We start from the raw sequence: 27,097 nt of genomic DNA on the forward strand, positions 1-27,097 counted from the left end.
CACCCGCCCCTCCTGGACACCCCTGTGCACGCACAGCTCTGGCTTCCTCTCCGGTTCTTTCGTTTCGCTCACGCTGTCCCTTGGGTTTTGTCTGCAGCCGCTTCCCAGCCCCGAAAGCGGGCGAGCGCCCGAGGGGGAGGCGGCCAAGGCGGCGTGGGAGAGGAGCCCTAGCACAGAGAGGTAACGTGTGACCACTAATAATAAATGTAAGGATGTGGGCGGGGGAGGGGGGGCAAAGCCCTCCACTCGCACACAGAAGGGCAGAGGCTGGTCAGCCCAGGGCGTCACTGGATCCCCTCTGGTCCGCAGGCGAACCTGCTGCCTCCAGGAGGACTCTCCTGATGGATACTTCATCCTACGCTCAGACTCCTCCAGCTCCTTGCACCAAAGCCAGCCGGAGGCAGACAGACTCGAGTGTGAGGGCAACAGAGGCCGCTACGCAGAAGGGTAAGGGTGCGTCAAGTGCTCTATCAGACCAGCTCCCTCCTGACCCCGCCCTGATTGGGCTGTGGCCCACACCTCAATGTGGTCTGGGCTTCAGTTTTCCTCTGAAGCACCTGATGTCAGTGGAGGCCAGAGAGGGGATCCTGCACCGGATGGACCACTGGCCTCTGAGGCTCAGGGGGCATTGGCAGTAACCATCCCTCCTGTGTTTCCTCCCCAGGAGCGAGCCGGAGCTGCGGAGAAGGGGAAGCACCAGTAAGCCCATGAAGGAGGAACCTGACGGGGCATCGGACAGCAGCGGGCTGACGGAGGAGCTGGAGCAGCTTAGTCTGACGTGAGCTAACGCCACTCAGACCCACATAGCGCCCAGCCCCTCCCCTTGGACTCCAGAGCCCTCCCCCCATGACGTACTGTATACAGAGAAATTCCTGCACGTGCATCTCTGACTGCAGGAGACCCTTTACATTTCAAACATTTGTGTGGGTGGGGTGGGGTGGAATTAAAGGGATGCAGATGACAGCCTGAAATCTAGGCAGTTTCAAAAGCAGAATTAAAAGCAGTGTCAGGTCCTGTCCTGGCCCCTTGATCCTTTTCACAGTTGGGCCGTTGTACAGCTGCCTTGTCATATTCCTTCAAATCTTGCTCCCTTGGTGCCAAGACCCACACCAATTGCTAGGGCAATCAGCACACCTGACTTCATAGCAGGTTGCGTGCAGTTCAGAAGAGCTGATGAAAAGAACTTCCTCTATCGTCTTTCATATACAGTAAGATTAGGTGTTACTTCTACATGAGTAGACAGACAGGATGTGGTCTATTTGAATAGCAGCCGGAAGTAACCCCTGCTTTTGTACCCTTTTGCCAGCTGCTTAGTGTTTTTGTGGGATGGGAGATGTGGGAAGTCTATTCTATCTGCTCTGCGCCTTGGGATGATAAATGTCCTAATCTCATTCTTGGCAGGTCTACGGCATGTGGGAAAGAGACCCCCTGGCCTTGGGTCTTTCTGCCCCAGCATTATTGGCTTTTCCTGGGGCTGCTTTTCCTGGGGCTCTCATGTCTGGTTCTGATGCGGATTCTGGAGCTGCAGAAACAGCAGCCAGCACCAACCCCCAACTCCTAGCATGAGAGAGGAAGAAGACGCAGCCCGCGAGAGACAGCATGCCACCCTGGGCTTAATTTTAAAAATAAAATAATAAAAATAGGGGGGAAAAGGGGTTTGGATTTTTGGGGAAACGCAAGCCTCCCTCCTACAAGCTGCAGGGTGGCTCCAGGAGGCTTATTGATGTGAAAGGGACCCCTGCCCCAACTTGGACCCATGAGAGCTGGGCTCAGCAGTATCAGATTGTCCCTTGTCAGCCGAATCCTAGAAGATCAGGGTTGGAAGAGACCTCAGGAGGTCATCTAGTCCCACCCCTGCTCAAAGCAGGGCCAGCACCACTAAATCATCCCAGCCAGGGCTTTGCCAGGCTGGGTCTGGTGCAAGGGTCCCTTGTACTATGATGGGCTAAGGGGGTGTGTGATAGTGGAGGGGTGGGAGGCTGTAGGTACCTCCACCAGTTCCTGGCCTTCTCTTCTCTCCCCCCTCCCCCAGGTTGAGCTGCCCTGAAGGGCCTCAGCCCCTTTCTCTCCCTTCTTGACTAGATACAGCCTCCTCTCCCCCAAGCAGCTGCTGGTTTCTGCTTTAATCCTCCCCCTGGGGGAAGGGCTAGGGGAACAAGTGCCACTTTTGTCTACACGCTCTGCTTGAGTGTGTAGACTCACTTCCTCCCCATGGGGGGGAAGGGAAAAGAGAGACAGACACCCCCCCCCATCAGGTACAAGGGAGATGCGTTAACATATGGACTCCTCGGAACAAAGCGTGGTGCTACCTTTACTTCTCTGTGGATCTGTCGTCTGGTTGCTATTACGATCCTCATGGGGGCTCTCACCTGAGCCGTTTGCAGAAGGGTCCCATACTTGTAACCAAGCCGCTGAAGGCTGCAGGTGTAAGGTTCGGACACCCTGGGGGAGGGAGAGCACAGTGGCTGGAGCATTGGCCTGCTCAACCCAGGGTTGTGAGTTCAATCCTTTGGGGGGGGGCATTTAGGGATCTGGGGCAAAAATTGGGGATTGGTCCTGCTTTGAGCAGGGGGTGGGAGGAGGTGACCTCCTGAGGGCCCTTCCAACCCTGCTATGCTATGATTCTAGGACATCAGCTGCTTGCTCAATGGTATGCTCTGCTATCTAAATCTGTCCCATGCTTGGCCCCAGGGCTGAGCTGCTGGAAGGCAGCATCCAGGAAGGGGCACCAGGTGCATCGCACAGAGAAAGATGCTCTCCCTCCCCTCACGCTTACAATTGAGTAATCAGTGGGGGTGGGCATTAAAGGGGGCAGTTTCTCTAGCTGCCTGCGAGGAGCTGGGGAAACCCCAGCCAGGAAATTAAGGCGATGTCCAGGCTTTGTCTGGCTGAGCACAGCCCAGGACCCCTGCACTCTGCTCTCCCTGCCTTTGATCGGGTAAGAAAGAGGAAATCGCCGATCACCTGATTCGCTCCCCGCCCCGGGATTGTCCGCACCTGCTGGAGGCTGCCCGGCCGCCGGGGCGGGAGCTGCTCCGGGGCGCGGGACGGTCCGCCCTGCGGGTGGGGAAGGTCTAATGGAGTCCAGCAGAGGATTTCGGGGCCGGCTTGACCCACAAGCTGTAGGTCGCCGTCCCGTCTATCTCTTGGCCCTGTGTGACGGATCTCGGGGGAGCACGTGGGGCGAGCTACCCCGGGGAGGGGTCGGGGGGGGGGTCAGACATTCAGAAACGCACCGCGCCGAGTCCGACACAAGTAGAACCCCCCCCCCACACACACACGCCGCGTAACCTCGGCAAATAAGCAGACAAAGGAAGGGTCCCTGCCCCCCCCCCCCCAGCTCTCCCCCAGCTCTGTCAACAAACGCCTTAAAGTTTAACCTGCCCCTATAAAAACCCAGCAGGGCTGCTGGAGGCAGGGCCAGGAGCCAGAGAGGGGCCTACAGGACTTGGGGGGTGCTTGTGAAATTGGGGGGGGGTGATGCCTGTTAAGTTGGGGGTGCGTGTGTGTGACATAAATGTAACTGCGTTTTGCAGCCAGCTGGACCATCTCCCCTCCGCCTAAGCCAGGGGCTCTCAGCCCTACCCCTTGCAGGAGTCTGATTTGTCTTGCGTACCCCCCCCCCAAGTTTCACCTCTCTTAAAAAGGACTTGCTTACAAAATCGGACATAAACATAGAAAAGCGTCACAGCCAGGAGTACTGAGAAATGGCTGGCTTGCTCAGGTTGACCATGTAATTACAAAATAAATCCACTGGAATGGAAATACTGCACTGACATTTCCGGGTACAGCACAGAGAGCGGTATAAACAGGTCCTTGGCTGCAGGCTGTTGTCGTTTGTGCTGACTTCCCCCGGGCTTTTATGCAGCCTGTTGTAAAACTAGGCAACTGTCTAGGTGAGCTGAGGTCCCCCCGGGGTACACGTACTGGTGGTTGAGTACCACGGCTCTAAACTAGTCAGATGAGCACAAGCCAGGGGCGGGGAGAAGGGAGGGCTGTGGACCGTGCGGCTCAGTGGGCGGACCAGTGGGCTGGGAGTCAGTGGGGCTGTGTTTTGTGAGAGCCGCTGGGCGCGCTGCTGCCCCTTGCCGTGCCTCAGTTTCCCCTCCCCGCTTTTGACCACATTATCCATTTGGAACGGAAGCTCTTTGGGGAAGGGCTGTCTGATCCCGGGTGGAGCCCGCTGGTGCTACTGTAAGATAACTAATAATAAAGGGAAGGCAGGCTTTAAGGAGGGATGGGGGAGGGGCGTGAGAGGTCAGGAATTGGGCTAGGCAGAGCAGGGAGATCAGAGTAAGAGAGAGGAAGGATGGAGCTGGGAGGAGGTAGCTGGGGGATGCTAGCAGGTCTCTGTCCCCTAGCTGTGTTTGCTGGTACACCCTTGGCCTCACCACATTGGATGGTGCCCTGCCACCTGCCCAGAGTCACCCCCTTTCTGTGGTCTGCCTGCCTGGCAGGTGCCTCATTACACGAGGCATAGGGCTTCCCTCCTCTTAGCTACTGCCTGATCCCGCAACATGCGCTAGAGGGGGTGCCTATGGGCCTCAGCTGGGCTGCTCCCAGCCTCCCACTGAGTTCAATGGGGCCAGCCCCACAGCAGGGGAAGAGGGCTTGAGAGCACCACAACAAAGGGGCCTCACAAGGTCTCAGATGGATAAAACCCCGTGGCTCCAAAGAGAGCGCCAGGGGAGGGTTAAATATGGCGCACGGCCAGCTAGAGAGCAAAGGATGAGGGGCTCCTGCGGTGGGAGGCTTCCAGATTCCTGCATGTTCTGCTCTCTTTGCCTGAGGGACAGGCCAGGGAGCAGCTCCCCAGTGCGAGGGGGTGTCTGGCCTTGTGTGTGAGCGGGGGTGATGTTGCCAGCAGCAGCCTCTCCCTGAAGCCAGAGGGGCTGGAACTAGGGGCAGTCCCCCCCCCCCCCCCGGCTTGACGTGGTGTCCATCACTGACAAGGTTGACAGTTTGGTTCAATGGCTCTCAGCACCCCCACTATCCACATGGTTCCTGCACCCCTGTCTGAAGCCCTGAGACTAGAAGGGAGGGGCAGATAAAGGATGCTAACAGCCCCACGCAGCAGCATCCTGGGCACTGGGCTTTGCATGGTCTCCTGTGCCTCCTACAGGCGGGGCACCCTGTTCCTCCAGGGGACCCTCTTCTCTTCACCTTGGGACCTTCCCCACTCCCAGGGCTGAGGAGCGTGTGAGGTGAGGGTGTCCTTGGAGCCTTGTAAAAGGTACAGGCTGAGTGACATTGACAGGGCTAACTTAAAGGGCAGATGGCTCAAGCAGGGGCCTGGGGGTCAGGACTCCTGGGTTCTGTGCCCAGCTTGGGGAGGAAGTGGTGGCTAACAGGGTAGTCTGAGTGCCCAGCTGGGACTGGAACTAGCCAGATATTTTCAAACACAATTTTTTTCTCCCCCATCCCAAACAATTGCCTTAAAAAGACCAAAAAAATGGCAAAAAGCTGTTGTCTTTTTTTTGGGTGGGGGGGGGCTGGTATGTGTGTGTTGGGGGAAGGGTTGTGACATTGTCTGCAACATTTTGCAACCAAACCGTTATAGAAACAGTTCTCAGAAATTTGTGTGTGTTGAAAGCTGAGTTTTCTGCAGGCCAAGAATAGTTTCAGTGACAATTCTGGGTTTTTGTTTTTTTTTAAGGGAGTGGGTCCATTCTGAACGCCGCAAAACAGACACGTTTTTGAAAAATGTTGGCAACTTTTAAAGAACTTTTTTCCAGCCAGCTCTAGCCCCGAACCCTAGGTCCTAACCCCAGCTCCAGGAGGGGAGGGAGGGCTCCTAGTCACAGAAGGGGCCAGGGTCTCAGGACGCCTGGGTCCCACCCCCAGCTGCGGGCGGGGAGGGAGGGCTCCTAGTCACAGAAGGGGCCAGGGTCTCAGGACGCCTGGGTCCCACCCCGGCTCTGGGCGGGGAGTGACAGCCCCTCGGAGGCAGGCTGGGCTAATCCTGCAGCTTTTCCATCCTGCCCCGTAAGGATGCTCCTGGCAGTAGCTCCGCAGTCTCGGCTCCTCCCCGGGGGCCGGGTCTCTGAGCTGCCGGCTTCTCCACCCCCCAGCCCGGGGGGGCTGCACAGCCTGGACCGCGCTCGCTGCCGCAGCGAGCAGGAAACGGAGAGCGGGTTTAATTTCCATTTCCTGCCCTCTTAGCGAGACTCCCGCACGGTCACACGCAGCCCGGCCCTGCCCAGCCTCGGCAGGCAGGAAGCGAGCTCGGGGCGGACCCTGGGGGGCCAGGATCTCCGAGCCAACCCATGCGCCTCCGCAGGCCGGGGCTGCCAGCTCTCCGGGCACCTCTGCATGTAAGTCGACTTTTGGGGCTTTAAGGTGGGGCCTGCCCCTGCCAGCGTCTCCCCCGGCCACCTGCAGCGGGGAGAGATCCAGGCAGCTCCTGGCACGGCAAGAGCCTCAGGGTGCCTCTGGGTGGCTGCAGGGTCGGGGTGGGGGGCAGTGATGTGGCTACCGGCCAAGTGATCCGAAAGCCCACCACAGCTCTCCGGCGGAGCTGGATCCATTTGTACAGTGGGGGGGCTGAGAGCCATTGAACTAAATTGTATACGATTCAAGCCAGGGGGTGCGGTAGCATCCCTCGTTCCAGCACCTCTGCGGCTCTGTGCTGAGCACCCGGGGAGTCCGGGGCCTGATTCTGCCCTGCACCTTGCGGGGCCGTGCAAAAGGCTTGCGGGTCGGCGGCTCCCAGCGCTGACTGCGCTTGGAGGAGCCAGGAGCACGCTGCCCCCCCAGGATCTGGCCCCGCGTTTGTCCCTGGAGTGAAGTCCGGCACTTCCCAGGACACGCCGCAGCGTGGCTATAGCCTGGAGGAATGCGGCTACCTGGCTCAGGGATTCCTCGCCGTCCCCCCTCCCTCCCCCCCCCTCGGTGACATGGCCTAGCAGTGGGTGATGGGGCTTTGGAGGCTGAGGCTGCCAGCCCAGGTCCTTCAAGGGGCACTTGGCCCAGCTCCTCGCAGCAGGGAGGAGTGAGATGCAGGGAGGCCAAGAGCTCCTAAAGACACTGGGCTGGGACCAGAAGGAGCCTTTCCTGTCACCTCGCTTGTACCCCCAGCTCGGCCTGTTTCCCCTGCTCTGGAGAATGACTGGCTGGTTTGTCTGACTCCCTAGCACCCCGCCCGGCCTGGGCCAGGAGCCCCAAGGCGTGTGTCAGGGTATGGACACACTCTGCCATGGGGACGGGCTGGGCGGGGAGGAACGTCAGGGCCGGGCTGCTGAGTCTTTCAGATGGCATTGTGCAGTCGTTTATCTGCCTGGACTCTGCCCACGGGCTGGCACCCACATGATCTGGGGGAATCTTTCCCCAGCCGGGCTGCCCTTTGTCTTTGCCTGTCTTTGGAGGGTAACCCTGTGGGGTCCCTGCCAGGAGCCAGCCCTGTTTTCCTGTGGGGTTGTGGGGGAGAATAGCCTCAAGGTCCCTCCCCGAGGTGGATCCTCCCTCCCTCAGGGAACTAAACCTTCCCTTGGTGGAGCACGACCCAAAGCATCACCCTTCACTTCTCCCCCTGCGTGGGCCGAGATCCCCTCCCGACTCCTGTTTCATGCTGCGTGTGGGGGGGAGGGGTTCTTGCCAGTCTCCCTCCCATCCCACCTGCCTCCCCCCTTCTGGCACTTTGCCCCTCTTTGCATTTGCCCCCCTTCTCACTTGCTGCCGTTTCTGCTCCCTTGGGAAAAAGGGGATATTTTCCTAGTGGAGGGGACAAGCTCCCTGCCTCCACTTCTCAGGGTTGAAGGGTTGTTATCCCTTCCCCCACAAACACACCCAGTGTTGAGGTGGGGGGCCTATTTCTCCCATCCCTTCCCCCCTCCCCTTGGAGCTCCATTCCAGGAGCCTGTTCCTAGGAGGCCGCTCCACTCCCGTTGGCATTAATGAGCTGAGGGTGCAGGTGCAGGCTGGGGCTGGGGGCTCCCATCTCTCTCCAGCCCAGGTGAGGAGCTGCATTCGCCACCTTCACTTTCGCTTTGCCCAGCCCCAGAGGCTGCAGGCTGGACTTTGCCCTGCTGCCCTGATAAAGCCACCCCTCCTGCTGGCACGTAGCTGGGCTAGGGTTAAGTCCGGCGTGCCCTCCGGTCTCCCTCGCCAGGGGCCAGGCAGACCGTCCCCAGCACCACACTCACCCGCTGGGATTGCTGTGGGCCACTTTAACGATTCCCCTGTTTCCATAAAGCCCGTCTCCATCAGCTGCTGTTTTGCTAGTTATAGCTAACGTCTGCCGTGGCTCCAACCGCGAAATGGGTCAGAGGGCCGAGCCCGCTCCTGACTGGGTCTGACAGCTAGGGATGGAGGGACAGTTTCTAGGAAAGGGAGATATGGGACTGGCTTTTGCCGCACATCGCATCCCCCCGGGAGCTCACGGTGGGGGGGGGGGGGAAATGGGTGCAAGACAGCACCGGTTTTGTGGCGTTCAAGCCCGGAGCTCCTGAGCGTAGCAGGTATGAGATATTAATGTGGGCTGCAAGCCACAGGGTATCTCCAGCTCCTAGCAGCCCAGAGACGGCTCATCAGGCAGACAGGCCCCCGCATTTTTACGTCCATGTGGCGAGGAGCGTCTTGTGATTAAAACGCCATTGGGAACAACCGAACGAGGGAGAGCTGCAGGCCTCCCTGCCCCAGGCCCGCGCCACTTGTGTCCCTGCTGCTGAGTGGGGGCGGAGGGCAGGCAGTTCTTGTGCGGCCTGTTGCTTTCTCTGGGGCTCTCCAGTCCTCCCAGGGCAGCTTGAGGTTCTGCTGGGTGCGTGCGGTGGGGCAGGGGGCATATAGACTTTGTGCGTCGTTGCCGCTTGGGAACGGGCCATGGCTGTTTTGGCTGGAGGCTGCCTGTTTCATTAGCAGTAAGTGCTGTGGCAGGCAGGCAGAGTTGTAGGAAAGAGATCTATACTGAGCATACAGAGAGGCCAGGGTTCCCCGCGGAGAGGGACTGTGTATGTCCAATAGCCACCAGCTTGCACTCCTGAGCTCCAGGTGTCACCCCAAACTAGATCCCTCTGGAAACTTCTGGCTTCCTTTCTCCAGTCCTGTACACCTAAGTGAGCTCAGTCAAGTTCCTAGGGTGCCCACATCCCCCCAGGCCACCAGACCTGTTGCTGGCAGTCTTGGCCGGGAGGCTTAGAATCAAATGGGTCATGGACACTGAATTCTCTTATCATCCCCTAGAAGTGTGATTGCTCCAGAGCCAGGTAAGAGGCACCATTGATGGTGCAGGAGAAGCTTTCACTGTTCTGGGCGTACATTGGGAGATGCCATGAGAGACCAGCATGAGCCTCAGAGCCTGGATTCAGATGGAAAGATCTGGGGTGTCCAGAGCCAGGTTTTTGGTTCAGCCCATCGAGATGGCAGTAGAGTTAGATCTTTGGATCTTATCTTCCCCAAAGATCAGGGGGAGTTTGGACAAGGCGTTTGTTGGAGCCCCTCCCTCGCTCTAGCAGTAGCTACTTCATCAGGGTAACAGGCAGCTCTAGCCACATCACAAGAGATAACTTGTCCTGATGCTGAACGGTAGCTGATTGCACAGAGCAGGAGAGAAAGCAGCTAGTTACAGGCTGCCTGGTTAGGGCCCACAGGAGGAAATACTGAAGAGGAAGAAGAACCAGCGGGGGAGGAAATGAGGAAAATGTCACAAAGCTCAGTCACTCTGAGTTCCCCTAAAATTTTGTCACAAGTAGAAACTCCTATATGGTCCCTTTTATAGCCATGTCTTCTTAGACTGTCCTCCATGTCCTCTAGTTCCAGAGCCAGGTGCTGGTCAGTATCATCATATATAATTCACATACAAGCTATGTTAAAAGAACTTTATTAAGGTTGCAAAGTCAAGCATTCAAAAATGTTCTTGGCTAGCCAGTCCCAGTTTCCCTCTCTCATCCTGTGCCCCTTCCAGTCCCTGGGCCAGCTCATGTCAGACCCCTCCCCTCCCCCCCGGGTTCTTGCCCCGGTCTACATCTGTCCTTTACCCCAAACTTCCCCAGGTCCAGCTATTGTTCCCTATGCATTCATGTCAGGAACTCCTCCTCCACGCTGCTGGACAGACAGGCTCCCTCCTCTCAATTCAGATGCCCAGATCCAGACCCGGCTTGGCTCACAAAAGCCCAGAACTGCAATTGCTGAGAAAGTTCTGTTCAGTCCCGGGCTGGAGCATGCTCAGTTCATGCAGAATCTTCAGGGAATTAAGCTGCTAAAATCTAAGAAGTCTGTACTGAGCATAAGTGAACTGCGATTTTTTCAAAGGCTTATAACTGGGCCAAATTTGGGCAGATTTTCACATGGCCAGCAAAAGGCAATCCCTGATGCACAGGCCACCCTTCTGCCAAATTGCAAGACCCTGTGCCAAAGCATCAAGGAGAAAAGGTCACCAGGATTTTTTAATGTGGGCAAAACAATGGATTTGTCCTTAGCCCTGTTCTTGGATATGGCCACACTGGTTTGATTGGGATTTTCCAAAAATATTCAGCTTGAAGTGGACACCTGGCATAGAAAATTTCAGTCCAAACGGTTAAAGTTTGGCAAAGGGATATGCAACTGAAAACAGGGTCTTATAATGGGAGGCGTTGGGCAACCTTGATAGTAGGTGGTCCTCTATCACATAGAACTTCTGAATTCATAACTTAGTGGGAGAGTCAATGTGTCATGTGGGAGACATCGCCATCTAGTGGTTAACGTGCAGGCCTGTCAAGTCAGGACTCCTGGGTTCCATTACTGGCACCTGCTCTGTGGATTTGGGCAGGTCCTGTCTCTCTCACTTTTCCCATCTGTGAAATGGAGATAGAAAGATGGAGGGACAGGGAAATTAATGTGCCTTGAAGCCCCTGGGTTCTGTTCCTGACTCTGGTAGCTCTGAGGATCCAGTCCCCTTTTCTCCTCCAAGACTCAACAATAAACCAGTTCTTTCTTTTTTTCCCAGCTGAACAAAGAGGAACCACAGGGAGTTCTCTGCTGAACTTCAGAGTGGTGTTGTTATTGTGGACTCCAACCAAGCTGAGGGTTTCCACACAAACCTAGAGGAGTGACAGTGGTTCTGCTCTGAACTGCTTGTAAACTCAATAGATTAGACAGACATAGGGTGTGTCTACATTGGAGATGGGGGTGTATTCCCTTCTTGGGTAGACGCATGTATGTTAGCTTTGATCAGGCGAACGCGATACAAGTAGAAGAGTAGCCGGGGTGGGACGGGCTAGCATCCGAGTCAGTGCCTAGGGTCCCTGGGAAGGACTGTACTCAGGCAGTCAGCACTCACCCCACTGTAGCTAGAGGTCTGTTCTCAGTGCATTAGCGTGCATCTACCCACGCTGGAAATTACGCCTCCGGCTGGCATGCAGATACGCCCAAAGAGTCGGGGAAGGGGCGCCCGCATCCTGGCAGAACACTGGGTCGTCAGAATCCCCCCTGGTTTTAAGTAACCTCACGTGGAATGCGTGCGAAACGCTTCCGTGAGCACTGCCCTGTGAAGGGAGAGTGATGTCTTTTTGTCCAGTTTTACATGTAGATTTGAACCCACATTTTCTGCCTCGGTCACTCAGAGCCCACGTCCTCTGTGTGGGGTTTTCCTGGCCTCTTCCACCATCTAATTACTGTTCCTGCCTCTCGTCAGTTATTCATTGTTCCCGGGGCCGGTCTGACAAGCCACAACACATTCTCCATCAGATCCCAGCTAAAGACTCGGGGCCTGGTGTTCAGAGGTATAGATTATTACAGAGAGCAGTGTTTCCCAAACTTTTTGATACCAGGGACCGGCTTGCTGTCTTCCTAGACTATGTCAGGGAGATCTCAGGGACCAGCGCTGGTCCACGGACCAGTCATTGAGAAACGCTGACTTCGAGGGCCCCAGACAAGGTCAGGGCCCCATGGTGCTAGGTGCTGTACAAACACCCAGTAAGGGACATGCCCTGCTCTACATAGACAAGATAGATGAAGGGTGGGACAAGGTAATTGGCGGAGCTGGGATTAGAAGATGGCTTTCTTGGGTCCTGCTGCAGTGCCCTACCCCCTGGATCACACTGCCTTTCAGCCTGAGCCTCTGAAAGTCCAAGGGCCTGATCCAAAGCCCAGCGAAAACAATGGATGCTGTGTGCATCCAGCATCTCTGAAAAACCTTTCACAACTTCTTCCATGAGGCCTAAGAGAAATGAGTCAAGGCTGGTAATAAAATCCAACTCATTCCCTCTTTGAGGCTTGCCAGAACTGTCCGTTCTCCGTGTTTATTGTCCTAACCACAGCAAAACCGGAGGATGATAGACACACAACACGGCCTTGAATCACAGCCCTGTCTGACAACGACTCACGCTGTCGAGGAGGCGGAAGGGGAAAAGCAAAACAGTGGCACCAGAAGCAAATGAAAGAGACTGTTCCCCTGCGTAACCCAGCTTGCTTTCCATTGGGGTGGGGAGTTTGAGACTTGGTGACTTTGATATAATGCCATTCGCTGTTTACACTGGGCAGCATGCTCACTGAACTCCTTTAAAATTCCGTCTCCACATGGTTCGGGCCTGTCCCCATAGTATGTTGTAAACCAGTTTGGAAAATTAGAAAGGGGGGGCCAGATTTTGATCTCAGTAGTGCTGCTGTGAGTCTGGAGTAACTGAGCAGAGTTACTAAGACTAGAATCTGACCCAAACCTTACCCACTCAGGGCCAGACGTTCAGCAGCTCAGCTGCACCCGCAGTGGGGGGCCAGATTTTCACAAGAACTCACCACCCTCTTGAAAAATCTAGGCCCTTATTGGGGCGCTGAACTCTTGGGACATTGTGGCCCCAGGGATGGGTCTTGAGTTCATTTGAAATGGTGGCCCTAAGATTCTAAAATGCTTTATACTGCCCCCGACCCTCGGGAAAGCTCCTTGGGATGGACAAGTGAAATGCATTGTATCAGCACTAGGTCGTATGAGAATGTGATTTGGCCCCGTTTGTATTTCCCAGCCAAATCTGTGCTCTGAACTGGGTTAGCTGCTGGAGAAGAGTTTAAAGCCAGTCCCAGTGTAGACAGAGGCCTGGATCTGCTTGCAACGCTCAGTGTCATGGCACCTTACTTTTAGGCACCTAGAAAATCACAGGACCACTGTGAACCACAAAGTGGAGCTAAGCACCGGGGCCCCTGTACAATCACTAGGGGAAATGAGGCGTGTCAGAATGTGATCCACAAGGGCCAGCATGCTGTGGGGGGCATTCAAGCTGGCCAATGCGAGATGCCGACGAGAGGCATGTGTGCTGACCCCTGCCCCTCTCTCTCGGAGACCCTGTTCTAGGTTCCTAGAACTGCTGCGGGAGAGAGGATTTGAACCGGGGTCTCCCCAGTGTGCCTTGAGCTAGGGGATGGTCTGATGTGGTGATCCTTAGTCTCGCTTGCTGAAGCTGTTCCACTGTGGATAAATAATGAAACAATGATCTGGCCTGGACCAGAGAGGGAGGGAATTAACCCCGAGTCTTCTACTTCCCTGGTGAGTGCTCTAGCCACCGGGGATAAGACTTAGAAGGTGGGTGGCTCCACCGGGTCGTCCCGAGCTGGATTTTGAATGGGACCGGACCCGATCTGGGCTGCAGCCTCTGAGCTCGCCTTCCGGATCAGGCCGCATGTGCAATGTAGGTTGGCCGAGCGCCCAGTCCTCCCCCCGTTTGTGACTTGCTCTGGGGCTTAGGTGGGAGATTGGTCCCGGGTGCCTAAGGGAGGCAGCCGTGCCCATGCCCAGAGGCCAAACCTACAGGGGACGGTGGGTGGTATGTGGATCGCAACGGAGCCAAACCTGGGACTTTTGTGGATCTGGGCCGGAGGCCGTAACGTCCAACTGCCTTTTCCCATTGTGCTTTCCTTGTGCATTGCATTGTCCCATTGTACTGTTCAGCATTCACAGTGACTCATTTCCTGGCGATTGCTGTCTGGCTGAGCAGAGCAGATGGGCAAAGATGGGGATGAGAACGAGCTAGCCCCAAATAGCCCTCAATCCCCAGGAAATGCCCTGCGCTGTTTGTTCCAAGCTGAAGAGGAGGGACAACACCAGTGCGTGGCTCTCGACTGGTTGATGCAGTGGTGCTGGAGGTAGGGGTTCTGCTGCACCCCCTGGCTTGAGCTGGTAATAACGAACACCAAATACATGGTTTCCATCAGCAGCAGCCCCATCACAAAAATTGTTCCAGCACCCCCGGGTTGATGTGGTTTTAATTGGGCTGTAGATCGCCCTGAGTGATTCAGGTATCCCCAGTCACCTCTTGGCAGCGAATTGTTCTATTTTTGTGTGTGCCATAAATTACGTTTCATAACAGCGACAAACCACAGCAGGAAGTGTGTCTCACGGCAATTACTGAGCATGTTGGCTAGCTGCTCGCTCTGCCTTTGGCCCTGTGACGCCATGCCCCTGGGAAGACAATATAATTGCTCAAGTATGTGCTGCGTGATGCTTTCGAGGCTAGAGGGCCCGCTCCTTCCTAGCTTATGGCAATGTTCTGCTGCTTAAAAGCCATCCCACGGGGGGCGGGGGAATGCTGGGGCACTGGGCTGGGAATCCGGAGAGAGCTGGGGTTCAATTCCTAGCTCTGCCACAGGCTTCCTGCACAATCTTAATTTCTCCGTGCCTCAGTTTCCCCATCTATAAAATGTTTCCTTAACTCACAGAGCACAGCACCTTGGGCAGAGCGCCGATTCTGTGGCCCTGATATCTCAGAAGTCAGGGACTCCCACCACTCCAGTTGAAAAACATGTCCTAAGCTGAATAGGTGTCTAGATGGTTCTCATTCTGGCAATGAATTGATTAGGGATGTGGGAGAAGAGCCAGGGCAGAGATCTGCCCCAAATGAGTATATTACACTGACACAGTGGTAATGCTAAGGGATGATTGTGCCTCCCTGGTATGTCTCCTCAATCTAGGGCGGCATTGCTCAACCCAAGTACTGCTGCAGAGATAATCTCTAAGGTGCCACAAGGACTCCTCGTTGTGCGTGCTAGTCAATTACCCCATTGCTTCTGGAGGCTGATTGCCTTGCAAAACTGTTGTGGATGGAAAACTGCATTGTATTTCTTCGGTGCCTTTCCTCAAGAGCTCCCAGGGCTCTACAAACAGCAGGTAATTACATTGCATGAGACCCTGGGCTTAAAAGAATTAATAGTGAGCACCTTGTTACTCTTGGGGGTTGATAACCTCCATAATGACTTAAAAGTCCCCTTGTAAACATGGTACTTTCATTGGATCCTGAATTCTTCCCCCCCTCCAAAGTTTTGTGCCATGTTGCATTGCGCTGTTAAGCAATTGCTGTGTTTCGCCCCAGAGACACTTGCACTTTAGACTGTAAGTTCTTTGAAGTAGGGACTGTCACTTATTATTTGTACAGCACCTAGCACAATGGAGGCTGTAGGCATTACCACGATGTAAGTGTTTAAATAATAATAATTTAAAGAGATGAGACCTTTTACTCCCTAAACTCAATGGAAAGGAGTCAGGACAGCGGAAGGGTTTAGAGGCAATCCCTTCTAATGCCTCTTCCTTGGAGGAGTCCCCTAATTTGTATCCTGATTGCCTTCACTTGTCAGTTCCATTCCAAGTCTGTGTAATTTGCAAGTCAAATGCAGGCATTCCCTGGCTGGAAGCTTAGCAGGAGAGCCGGAAACAATACTGTGTGCTTTGTGCTTCTTGTCTCGCCTGCAATAAAGATCCTGGAATTGGAACTTGCCTGGCAGTGAGTTTGTGTCCGAGGTAGGAGAGAACACATAACAGGCTGGGGTTTGCAGTACTACCCAGTGTAGTGTATTGAGGACTGTGTTGGAATTGCAAGATATCATTTTAAGAGCGGGGAGGGGTGTTCCCTTAGCTTGTAGGCTAAGGGCCAGGGTTCTGTGGCAAAGAGTATGCGATCAGAGTCAGACATCGGAGTCAGTTTGGGGCCAGCCAGCCTACAGTAAGGTGGGGTGGGTCATTCCTTGCTGTTTAGGGAGCAGCCTGCTTTGTTTCTCTCTGTTTTGGGTTCTTGTGTGTTCTGGATCAGTGGCTCTCAACCTTTCCAGACTACTGTACCCCTTTCAGGAATCTAATTTGTTTTGAGTACCCCCAAGTTTCAACTCACTTAAAAACAACTTGCTTAGAAAATCAGACATAAAAATAAAAAAGTGTCATAGCCACTAGGACTGAATTGCTTCCTTTCTTGTTTTTACCATATAATTATAAAATAAATCCATTGAAATACAAATATTGTACTTGCATTTCAGTGTATAGTATATAGAGCAGTATAAATGTATGTATATGTGAAATTTTAATTTGTACTGACTTGGTTAGTACTTTTTCTGTAGCCTGTTGTACAACTAGGCAAATACCTAGATGAGTCGATGTACTCCCTGGAAGAGCTCTGCATACCCGCAGGGGCCTGCGTACCCCTGGTTGAGAACCACTGTTCTGGATTCTAAGACATAAAGCAGTGCTATGTTCCAAGCTTCCAGCAAGAGTATGAAATATTTTTTATCCCGATAACACCTAGAGCAGCAGTTAACTCTAAACAAAGGCCTTGGGGCTTGCTGGGGTTTCTGCACTACTGCAGTCAGGCCAAGGTGCTATTCATGCCGGCAGATCTCTGCCCTGCTTGAAACCAGGGGAAGCTGCACCAGTGCAAATGGCAACTCGGAGCCCGTCTACACTGGGGATTTGCCCCGGGGCAGCTAAACTGGTGGCTGGACTCTCACGTATGGACAAGGGCTAAACAGAAGGCGCTGGAGGAGGGGGTAAGATTCCTGATCCCATTGAAGTCGATGACAAAACTCCCGCTGATTCTGCGGGGAAGGGGAGTCAGATGTGGGCAGCGCAAAAGGGCAACTTATACAAAGTCATTTACTCTAACCACCAGCCGCCACCCACTTTGGGTAGATTCCAGACACCTCTGCTGCTTTCTGTTCTCTTTCCTAATCTTCCCCCTCCCCAGCTGGCAGCCAGCTGGTCTCTTGGGGAGCTTGAGAGGGGCATAAATCTGCTCTGCTGTTTAGATTGTAAGGGGAGAGCTCTGCCCTCTTGTTATTCAGACCCATGAGCACCCATGGCTCTGCATACACAATATCCATAACGCCTGCAGCGCTGAAGCCAGGTCGGTGGCCGCTGGGATGCAGTAGATGCGGACTGAGAGGGGCCTGAAGTCTTTTGCAAGGCTGCTGAAATCTGGAGCTGCGGCTGGTCCCCACTCACATCCGGCCCGCTTAGAAATTCATGCAGTAGCCCTGGGCCCCTGTCTGGCAGGGAAACCTCCTGCCCTCCCGAAACTGAATGGGTGATAAAGAGGAAGAAGAATGGTCCCTCTGATGCCACAGGAAAAGACTTTGAAACTCCCCAGATCCACTTTTTTCAGAGTAGCAGCCGGGTTAGTCTGTATTCGCAAAAAGAACAGGAGGACTTGTGTACTTGTGTACAGATCCACTTCGTGTGTTTCAGGTGCACAGTTGCACACAAGAAATTACCCAGCACTGAAGCCGACTTGCTGAAGAGGCTGATTGCTACAATTCTCTGGTCAGAACTGTCACACTTGGCTCCTAAATCCCAGAGGGGATATCCAGAGGGGCTGAACATCTGCAGCTCCCAAGGAGGTTGGTGGAGTGCGTGGGTGGCTTAGATTCGGGTGTCTAAATGTGGCCACAGGAGCCTTGCTTTGTGCACCAGATCATAGAATCATAGAATCATAGAATATCAGGGTTGGAAGGGACCCCAGAAGGTCATCTAGTCCAACCCCCTACTCAAAGCAGGACCAATTCCCAGTTAAATCATCCCAGCCAGGGCTTTGTCAAGCCTGACCTTAAAAACCTCTAAGGAAGGAGATTCTACCACCTCCCTAGGTAACGCATTCCAGTGTTTCACCACCCTCTTAGTGAAAAAGTTTTTCCTAATATCCAATCTAAACCTTCCCCACTGCAACTTGAGACCATTACTCCTCGTTCTGTCATCTGCTACCATTGAGAACAGTCTAGAGCCATCCTCTTTGGAACCCCCTTTCAGGTAGTTGAAAGCAGCTATCAAATCCCCCCTCATTCTTCTCTTCTGCAGGCTAAACAATCCCAGCTCCCTCAGCCTCTCCTCATAACTCAAATCAGATCTGAACGCTCTGCCTAGAGCTTTTTAGCCTACGCTCTCTCTGCTCTTCCTGTAGCGGATGCTAGCACAGAGCCGCAACATGCCCCCGGCACAGCCTTGTCCACACCCCCACACACAACCAACCCCTGCCGCAGCGTGCCAGGCACTATCCTGTCACCCAACCCCAACACCCGCCCCCACACACCCATTTTGCGCCCGACATCCCTGTCCCCAGAGCTGTGCCCGCCCTGCTTCCCTAGCCCCACTCACTGATGTGGTCCAAGGCCCCGGTGCAGAAGTGCCCATAGAACTTCTTGGCGCCCAGCACCCGCAGGTCGTGGGTGGTGAAAGGCCAGAGGTGCAGCACGTTGTTGCGGAACTCACTGCCGCAGGAAGAAGAGGATCTGGATCTTTATCTTGTGGCATATCGAAGACTGTGTTGCATTCAATGAAGTGATCCAATGAAGCTCACAAAAGCTTATGCTCTAATGAATTTATTAGTCTCTAAGGTGCCCCAAGTCCTCCTTTTCTTTTTGTGTTGGAAGTGCAAGCTATCTCTTTAAGGTGGGTGTGGGTTCCTGATCCGGCTTGCAGGCCAAAGGCTCTCTGTAGCAACAGTGTGATCCAGCACTGAGTCAGTCTGAAAAGAACCAGTGTAGAAATGAACAAGGCGGGGTGAATTGTGCCTCTCTGCCTTAGGGAGCAACCTTTGTTTTGTCTCTCTCTCTCTGTTTTTTGTTGCTGCGTGTTTGTGACACTCTGTATTTCAGGGGAACATCCTGCACCCCCGTGTTCATCCTTATAATATGATTGTGTGGTATCCAATGCAAAGTTTGTCATGTTGGGTGTCTTCGGAAGGCTCATGATGCACTGAGCATTGTTGTTATAGTAATGTTATAGGTTGTAATTTCATGTATAGAGTTACGAGGCTGAAAATGTGTCCTCATGGCTTTAAACAAGCCCAGGCAAAACTCTCCAGGAGCAGAGGGGCAGTTCACACCTCATCAGGGCATGTATGGGACCAACCAAGCCTCACAGGAACAAAGGACACTAGCCTAGGCAGCAACAAAGGATCTGTTGGACTCTTGAGTGAGTCACCCCCCTTCCCTGGGTCAGTGCGGGACTATGATGAGGTAATGCTCACCTGACTCTAAAGGGGGGGGGGGCAAAGCCAAGAGGGAAGAAAGAACATGATAAAAGGGAGAGACGTTTGCTAGGCTCTCTCTCTCTCTGTTCCACCTCCACCTACAGACATCACCACCAAGCGACTGAAGCGCTGCTCAAAGGGGAGAGCCTGGCTGAAGGGCAACCAGCCAGCCTGTGGTGAGAAGCATCTAAGTTTTTCAGGGCACTGAAAGTGTTAAGATCCACTTAGAATGTGTTTTGCTTTTATTTCATTTGACCAAATCCGACTTGTTGTGCTTTGATCTATAATCACTTAAAATCGATCTTTTGTAGTTAATAAATTTGTTTGTTTATTCTACCTGAAGCAGTGTGTTTGGTTTAAAGCATGTCAGAGACTCCCCTTGGGATAACAAAGTCTGGTACATATCAATTTCTTTGTTAAATTGACAAACTCATATAGGCTTGCGGCATCCAGCGGGCATAACTGGACAGTGCAAGACGGACGTTCCTAGGGTTGTGTCTGGGACCGGAGATATTGGCTAGTGTCATTTAGTTGCACAATCCAAGCAGCGGCTGGCCAAAAGTGCTCACCCATGTATCTGGGAGCAGCTTACATGTGAGAGGCAGTGCGTGAACAGCCCAGGAGTGGGGGGTCTCGCAGCAGAGCAGGGTAAGGCTGGCTCCCAGAGCCGAGGACTGGAGTGGCCTAGAAGGTCACTGGTCCAGATAACACCAGGGGAATGTCATGGTGTTATCTTTCTGGATTCTAAGAATAAAAACAGTGTTCTTTTGCAACCTCCCAGCAGCGTATTTGATGTTTCTATCCAACATCTTTGTGTGTAAGCTGTGAAATGTAACATAGCTGAAGGCTATATTAGGCCTTAATCTTTTGGCACAAGCAGTAGACACTCATGCTTTTAGCTCTGAAGCTCTTGGGTTCAAATCCTGCCGTTGCCCAAATGGGGTCTGTTATAATTGAACAATTAGCTTGGTACATCGTGGGTTTTGGTGTGGGTATATGTGTGTGTCCCTTCTCTGCAGCATCAGGGGTTGGCTATCTAGTGGCAGCAGACCGGGCTATGTGGTCCGATCCGCTACAGCGAGCCCGTGGTCCTGGTTTCCCTTCCCCTGTGTCATGCCTTGGGGTAACGTCTGTGAAATGGGGGTTGTTTGAGAGGTGGCTTCTCCGCAGCGCCTCCCTCGCTCAGTCTGTGCTTTGCTCACTCTTTTCCAGACTCCCTTCTTGACCCCGAGCACCCAGGATGAACACTCAGGATGGGGAGCAGGGTAACCCGGCTCACTCCCTTTTCGAAACCTTCCTCCATGCCAGCCACTGCCAGGAGGTGCTGGACAGCTTCCAGGCCTTATGTGGGCAACTGGATCTGGAGCACAAGGGCCAGCTGCCATTCTACCGTAAGCTCAAGTCCTGCCTTAACGACTGGAGTGCCAAGGACCTGTGGGGCAAGCTGGATAAGAAGGCTGGACACAAAGACTATGACCAGGGAAGGGCATGTGCCAACACCAAGGTGAGAAGGGAGGGCATGGCTGGTATAACCAGGGAAGGGCCCCTGTTGAGAGCAAGGGGGAGGTATTACACAGGCTAATTGTGTGATTTGCCTCCTTCTAGTGGCAGGTCCAAGTAACTGTAACAACTTACTACTAAGTTATAGCTAATGGAGCTGCTCTTTTACCTCAAGTGGTGGGGGCTTGTGCTTCCAGTATGGGGAATCGTGGGTTCGAATCGTGGGTTCGAATGTCAACAGTGGTGTTTGTCTGAAGGCAGCTGTGGTTCGTTGCACCGAGACATTTCAGGTCAGAGCCGGGGGTGCGTGGGGCGCATTGCTGGTGCGGGGTGAGCCCAGAGCGAGGTGATGACCACGCTGTCTTCAGGGCTGAAGTGTTTGTCCTCTCCAGGCAGAGCTGAGCGGATCAGACAGGGTATCTGAGCACCCTGGGTTGCTCCTGATAGGATGTGCAGTGGCTTGCGATGTTGACACTGTGAATAAATAGGTCTTGGCAGTTCAACAACCCCACCTGTGATGCAAATCAGGCCCCTGGCTCGAAGGGCAAGCATGGTGCAGCGTCCTGGTGAGCTCTGCCTGTGCCAGTATGTTTCGGGAAATCTCCTACTTGGACCCTGTCTCCACTAGTGCTCCAGGCGGGAGTGTTCCCGAAACCCTCATGCTGGCTAGGCCGGGGGTCGTACGGCGTGTTTGCTCTGTCCAAGGCCCCGGGGCGTGCAGGAGGGGTGGGGGGCTAGGAGCCAGGAACTCCCACACCCCAACACTGATTCCCTGGGCGGTTGAGCTCTCTGCTTATGTCCCCTTGTGGAGAACAGGGAGTTAATGGCTTCCTTGCAGGCAGTGTCAGTGCTGGGGGGGAGTAGGGGGTGGTGCTGTTCAGTCTAACTTGGGAGAGATTAGATCCCCCATTATCTGTCCTTGGATGAGAACAACTGGGACCGAGACTAAAACACATTGTTTTAAAACCTGCAAGGGTTCAGCTCGCTGAATTCCCAGCAGGGGGAACGTGGGGCTTCCTTGTCTACGCTGAGGAATTCAGCCATCAGTGTGTGGTACCCCTTTAAGGGCTGAGCTTCCCAGGCAGAGAGTCCGCAAAGAGATCTTCCGCGAGCATCTCGGGCACTGAGTGTTCATTGGACACCACCCAGCAGAGCTGCACTGGTGCAAACCCACAGGACTGACACACCGAGCTGCTGCTTGTGCTGGGGGTAGCTCACCCCTGCTCGAATCCGGGGCTAGCTGCACGGGTGCAAATCCCAGCAGCTAGAGGCTTTGCCCATCCCCAGGGGTTTGGATGGGGGGCTGCAACCAGGACAAATCCCCAGTGCAGACAAGGCCAGGGTTTTTAGCAGATCACCGTGATTCTGGCCCAGTGAAAATGGAGGGAGTCGGACCCGCTGTGGGACGAGGGGAGACCAGAGCTGGAGGATTTTCTGGCCTGGGGTTTGCATGCGCTTCCCTACCAGTGGTGTGACTCGTGCCCTGTGTCAAAGGGGGTTGGCGCGATTTCCTGACTCGGTCAACTTGGACGGAGTCACCTGGCTATTGCAGTACAGACCCCCTGCTCCCTCCCGTCTGCAATACGCTTGCCTCACCCCAGTCCTCAGCCCTGCCAGGTCTTGAGATCCCAGCCAGGCCTAGTCTCCCCTCCCTCAGCTAGTCAGGCCCTTCTGCCCCCCAGGGGGACAGACGTGCCCGTCCCAGGAGATCAGCACTGGGGTACCTGGTGGGCTTATTCTGACCTATAAGCGGGGAGCCCCCTGCGTTCTGCCCCGGGCACCCAGCTCTGACACTGCCCCTTCCAGTGCCTGATCATCGGGGCAGGCCCCTGCGGGCTCCGCACCGCCATCGAGCTGGCCTTCCTGGGGGCCCACGTCGTGCTGGTGGAGAAGAGAGACTCCTTCTCCCGCAACAACGTGCTGCACCTCTGGCCTTTCACCATCCACGACCTGCGGGTGCTGGGCGCCAAGAAGTTTTACGGGCGCTTCTGCACCGGGACCTTGGATCACATCAGTGAGTGGGGCTGGGGAAGCAGGGCGGGCACAGCTCTGGGGACAGGGATGTCGGGCGCAAAATGGGTGTGTGGGTGTTGGGTGACAGGACAGTGCCCGGCGCGCTGTGGCAGGGGTTGGTTGTGTGTGTGTGTGTGGGGTGGGGGTGGACAGAGCTGTGCCGGGGGCATGTTGCGGCTTGTGGGGATTGTGGCAGTGAGGGGCACCTGCGGCTGGGGTTGTGGGGGAGGCTGGTGGAATGGCTAAAGTGCCCTGTGGTTGTGGCTGGGTGAGCTGGGGTCTGGGGCCCAGCTGTCCCAAAGGGAGCCCCATCCCAGCGTGCCCCCGGAGACGCTACTGTGGATTTCAGCTCCCCCCACGCTCCGTTTCACACCAAGGGCAGCTTTGCCCCCGGCCTGCACAATAAACACAGCTGGCACCTGCCTTCTGGGGCCGAGCCCCATCTCCTATGCTCTTCGACCTGTGTCTGCACATCAAAGGGGTCCCCCCACCCCAGCGCTGCTCCAGGGGATTCTGCAGTAGCAGCTGCCCTCCCTGGTAAAGCATCCTGCATCCCATGGTGGGGAGAGGTCCGGGCCCCAAGTCTGTAGCTGGCAGGCAAATAGCTAGGGAGCTGCCTTGGGTCAGATAGCAGGGAGTGGTCGGAGTCTGTGACCCACAGGGCAGGGGAGCTGAGTGGGGGATGGACTTGAATGGGCTTTGTCTGCGGCTGAGCTCTGGGGAGCTTTGATTTCTGCTCACTCGCTCTGTCTTTCTCTCTCCAGGTATCCGTCAGTTGCAGCTGATCCTCCTGAAGGTCGCCTTGCTCCTGGGGGTTGAAGTTCATGTCAATGTGCAGTTTGAGGGGCTCATCCCCCCCGCAGAGAAGGGAAGCGGACGGGGTAGGGAAGCCGGAGCCTTGTGGCCTGGACTCATTCCAGCTGTCACTGGCTGAAATCCAGCTTGTCCTGTGCTGACGGTGCAGCTCATCGCGGAGGGGCTGTCCTGGGGTCGGGGGATGCAGAGAAGTGCCCCAGGTGTGCGTGAATTTTTCTGAGATCACACCGAGGGGTTCAAGCAGCCCCATCACACTGCTGGCACCTCCACCTAGGGCTAGGCTGTTCCCTGGAGTTCAGGGAGATCTGCCTCCAGACAGAATCATAGAAGATCAGGGTTGGAAGAGACCTCAGGAGGTCATCTAGTCCCACCCCCTGCTCAAAGCAGGACCAACACCAACTAGGCGTAGGTTGAGGAGGGGTTGGGGGATTTATCCCCTTTGCCTGCTAAATGCTGCTGACCAAGACTGAAGTCTCTGCAGAGGACTAACGCACTCGTGACATGGTTTTGAGCTGTGGGTCGATTTCCCCTCAGTCCCCTGAGGTTTTTGTTTTATTTGAAATAATGATACCGGTGCCTCCACAAATGCCAATCCAGCTTCACAAACTCCTCCCCTCTCTGGGGGGTGGGGCCAATACCATTATCCCCATTGTTCAGATGGGGAAACTGAGGCATGGAGCGGGGGAGTGACTCACCCAAAGTCATGCAGTGAGTTACTGGTAGAGCTAGGATTAGACCCCAGAACTCCTGACGATGAGCCATGAGCTCAAACCACTAGACCGCACCCCCCTCGTTATGTATAAACGTTCCTGGCAGGGGGACGGGGGAGTTTTCATACTGGGGTGTCGCTCAGGCCCCCTCCGACGCCCCCCTCTCCATTGTCTTTCTCCGCAGGTGGTGCCTGGAGGGCTGCGCTCCAGCCCAGCTCCTCTCCCGTGGGGCAGTATGAATTTGACGTCCTCATCTCAGCTGGAGGAGGCAAATTTGTGCCTAAAGGTGAGGGCTTGCTCCCTCATGAGCTGCAGCTAGCGTGTTCCCCTCCCTTCCAGCCTGGCTAGAGCGCGGCGGGGAGCACTCCATCTCCTCTGTTGCTTGATGTTCCTTCTCCTCTACCATGAGGGCAAGTACAGTCCCCACAGGGCTCGGGGGCTGATGGGGGGGCCCCTCTTGGGCCAGACGCACCCCCGGTACCCAGGGGCTGGCCAGCAGCATTGGCCAAGGAGGGGCCAGTGCTCGCCACCCTTCTCAGGGTGGCCGGGCTAAGGGAAAACAATGGAGCCTCTGGTCACGTCAGCTGGGCCGATGGGCCCCGGGACCCTGATCGAGTCTCTTCTCACGGGTGAGGGGGGCGGAGAGAGAGGCTGCAGGGCCTGCGTGGGAATGGATGGGGGTCGTTCTCTCTCGGCTCAGTTCCTCGTGGGTCCCCACCCAGTGGGGCTGGAGTCTCTCGGCCTGGGGCGGGCTGGGGGGGGGAAATGCAGCGCTCTCTGGAGCAGGGCATGTGCATGAGCCAGGCAGCTTGGAGCCACGGCTTGTACCGTGAAGGGTCTGAAATGCAGCTGCGGGGGAAACGGGGGAGGGGGAGAAGAGGCCTTGAGACAGGTCGGCTCCTGATAGCCGGTGCTGCTCACGCCACCCGCTGAGGCGTGCCCCGAACATCTGCAAGGCCGTGGCCGCAGGGCTGGCCAGCTGCTGCCTTAAAATGCATGTAGCATCATGCAGCGGGGCATTCCCAGTGCTTGCACCGGGGCCCCTACGGCCCAGAACTGCCTGGCCTCCAGGCCCGCCCCTTCCCTGAGAAAACCGAACAGCGGGGGACCTCCCTTCCTGGGCCACTGTCCCCCCAGTCTCCTAATGGTGCTTCCCTCACTCCCCAGCGTCTGTGCTGGGCCGGGAGCTCCTGGGGGCAGGGAGCGATTCCCCCTCGGTGCTCAGTAATCGGTACGTGGTCCTGCCCTCTGGCTGCACATTGCTAGCTTGGTGCTGGCCCAAGGAGGATGGGGGGTTCAGAGCTGGGGCTTGGTCCAGGCCCTTCTCAAACCCTACTCCTTCCACGGCTGGCACTTGCTCCAGACGCAGCGCCCTGGATGTCGGGCTGGGTGGTTCTTGGAGCAGCCGAATAGCAGACAAGGATGCTGTGCCCCGGGGGGCATGTCCTGACCCTCGCCAGCCTGATTCGACCTGCACCCCTCTTCTCTGCCTCCACACCCCACAGGCTTTTCCCTGCGCTGCCAATGCCCCCTTTCCTGGGGGCTAGGAAGGGCCCCAGCAGGCCTGACGGGCGCGGTGTCTGTGTCTGTCCCCAGGGTTCAAGCGGAAGGAGATGCGTGGGAAGCTGGCGATCGGCATCACCACCAACTTCGTCAACCGCCACAGCCGGGCCGAGGTGGAGGTCGCCGAGATCAGCGGTGTGGCCCGCATCTACAACCAGCAGTTCTTCCAGAACCTCTACAACAAAACAGGTGGGCAGGGCCTTCCCCCGTCAGCTAATCCCCTGCCCTGCGCATCCCCCAGGGCTGCAACAACCCGCACCCTGCCTGCCTGTGAATGGAGCAGGCTGTAGGGCAGCTGCCCGCTCTTGGACGGCATTCTCGCGCCAGCTCTCTCGGCCCGGCTCCACCTCAACCCTCTGTTTATCCCCCTTTGCCCCGTGCCAGGTATCGACTTGGAGAACATTGTCTACTACAAAGACGACACCCACTATTTTGTCATGACGGCCAAAAAACAGAGCCTGCTCAGAAAGGGGGTCATTGTCCAGGTGAGGGGGCCCAGCGTGGACGTGGGGAGGAGACTGGCCGCCGTGGGATGGGAGAGATGGGACCAGATAGCCGAGTTCACCAGGGCACCGGCTTGCGTTTCATGCGCCCAGCCTGTTGGAACATAAGGAACGTGTACGTGTAGGTGCTACCATCCCGGCGGTGCTTGCTAGGGCTGGGGGCAGTGCCTGGCTGGGAGGCCTCCAGAGGACAGAAATGGTGCTGGGGATTCGCTGAGGGGCACTTCTCTCTCTCTCTCTCGGGTATGGCTGGCCCACAAGCACTGGGAGTGGCTGCCGCTCCAGCTGACATACCCGAGCTAGCTTTAACGCAGGTTGCTCGGGTCCCTGCCCGGCGGAGCTGTTTCAGTGTGTGAAGTTCCAGGTGGGTGTGGACAGCTCATGCTGCCATGGCTTCAGGGCTCCAGTACCCAAGCTAGCTAGATTAAAGCTGGCGTGGCTACCGCAGCTCAAGGTGCAGTCACACTCAGGGGCTGCAGTGTAGACGTACCCTGGGCCAGTGCATCAGTCTGGTGCTAAGAGTAGAGTGCTGCTGGAAAGACCATTTTTCAGACCTAAAACGCAGGTGCCAACCACTAACGCTCTATGGAACTCCTTGCTGGAGTGGGTGTGTCCTGGCAAATTTCCATACAGGTGTTAAATCCTGCTGACCTACATCGCTCCTTGTGGTTTCAGTGGGATACGTTATGTCAAAGTTTGACTCAGGCTCACAATTTATCAGACCGCTCTGTTTTATTAGCAAAGCTGCTCTGCTAATACATTTAGAAGTGAGCCCCCCGAGTGGGGCTTGTGTCTCTTAATTTATACA

The 27,097-nt window shown here is 55.4% G+C and overlaps 2 protein-coding genes across 15 annotated transcripts in view; both read left to right on the forward strand.

Moving 5' to 3' along the window:
* Positions 1–1,702, forward strand: part of LOC140901366 (inositol 1,4,5-triphosphate receptor associated 1) — a 28,228-nt gene extending 26,526 nt beyond the window's left edge. For 4 of the 8 annotated variants that reach the window (XM_073320089.2, XM_073320087.2, XM_073320088.2 and 1 more), the window contains 4 exons: positions 98–180; positions 310–447; positions 665–778; positions 1,402–1,701. In XM_073320089.2, coding sequence (XP_073176190.1) covers positions 98–180; positions 310–447; positions 665–778; positions 1,402–1,561 — 495 coding nt within the window. In that variant the 3' untranslated portion in view covers positions 1,562–1,701. Of the gene's footprint in view, positions 1–97; positions 181–309; positions 448–664; positions 779–1,401 lie in introns of all 8 variants that reach the window. The other 4 variants (XM_073320093.2, XM_073320094.2, XM_073320095.2 and 1 more) reach the window with 3 other exon arrangements.
* Positions 1,703–5,999: 4,297 nt separating this feature from the next.
* The window catches only part of MICAL1 (microtubule associated monooxygenase, calponin and LIM domain containing 1), a 45,289-nt gene continuing 24,191 nt past the window's right edge, over positions 6,000–27,097 (forward strand). For 2 of the 7 annotated variants that reach the window (XR_012155884.2, XM_073320485.2), the window contains exons 1-8: positions 6,002–6,314; positions 20,397–20,688; positions 20,882–20,974; positions 22,491–22,698; positions 23,462–23,578; positions 24,408–24,509; positions 25,820–25,975; positions 26,171–26,271. Coding sequence is in view for 6 of the 7 variants with exons in the window: in XM_073320485.2 (XP_073176586.1) it covers positions 20,425–20,688; positions 20,882–20,974; positions 22,491–22,698; positions 23,462–23,578; positions 24,408–24,509; positions 25,820–25,975; positions 26,171–26,271 (1,041 nt within the window). In the remaining variant the exon portion in view is untranslated. Of the gene's footprint in view, positions 6,315–14,884; positions 15,065–20,396; positions 20,689–20,881; positions 20,975–22,490; positions 22,699–23,461; positions 23,579–23,607; positions 23,714–24,407; positions 24,510–25,819; positions 25,976–26,170; positions 26,272–27,097 lie in introns of those variants that run through there. The other 5 variants (XM_073320482.2, XM_073320484.2, XM_073320486.2 and 2 more) reach the window with 5 other exon arrangements.

Source organism: Lepidochelys kempii, chromosome 21, assembly GCF_965140285.1.
Source record: "Lepidochelys kempii isolate rLepKem1 chromosome 21, rLepKem1.hap1, whole genome shotgun sequence".
Lineage (NCBI taxonomy): Eukaryota > Metazoa > Chordata > Testudines > Cheloniidae > Lepidochelys > Lepidochelys kempii.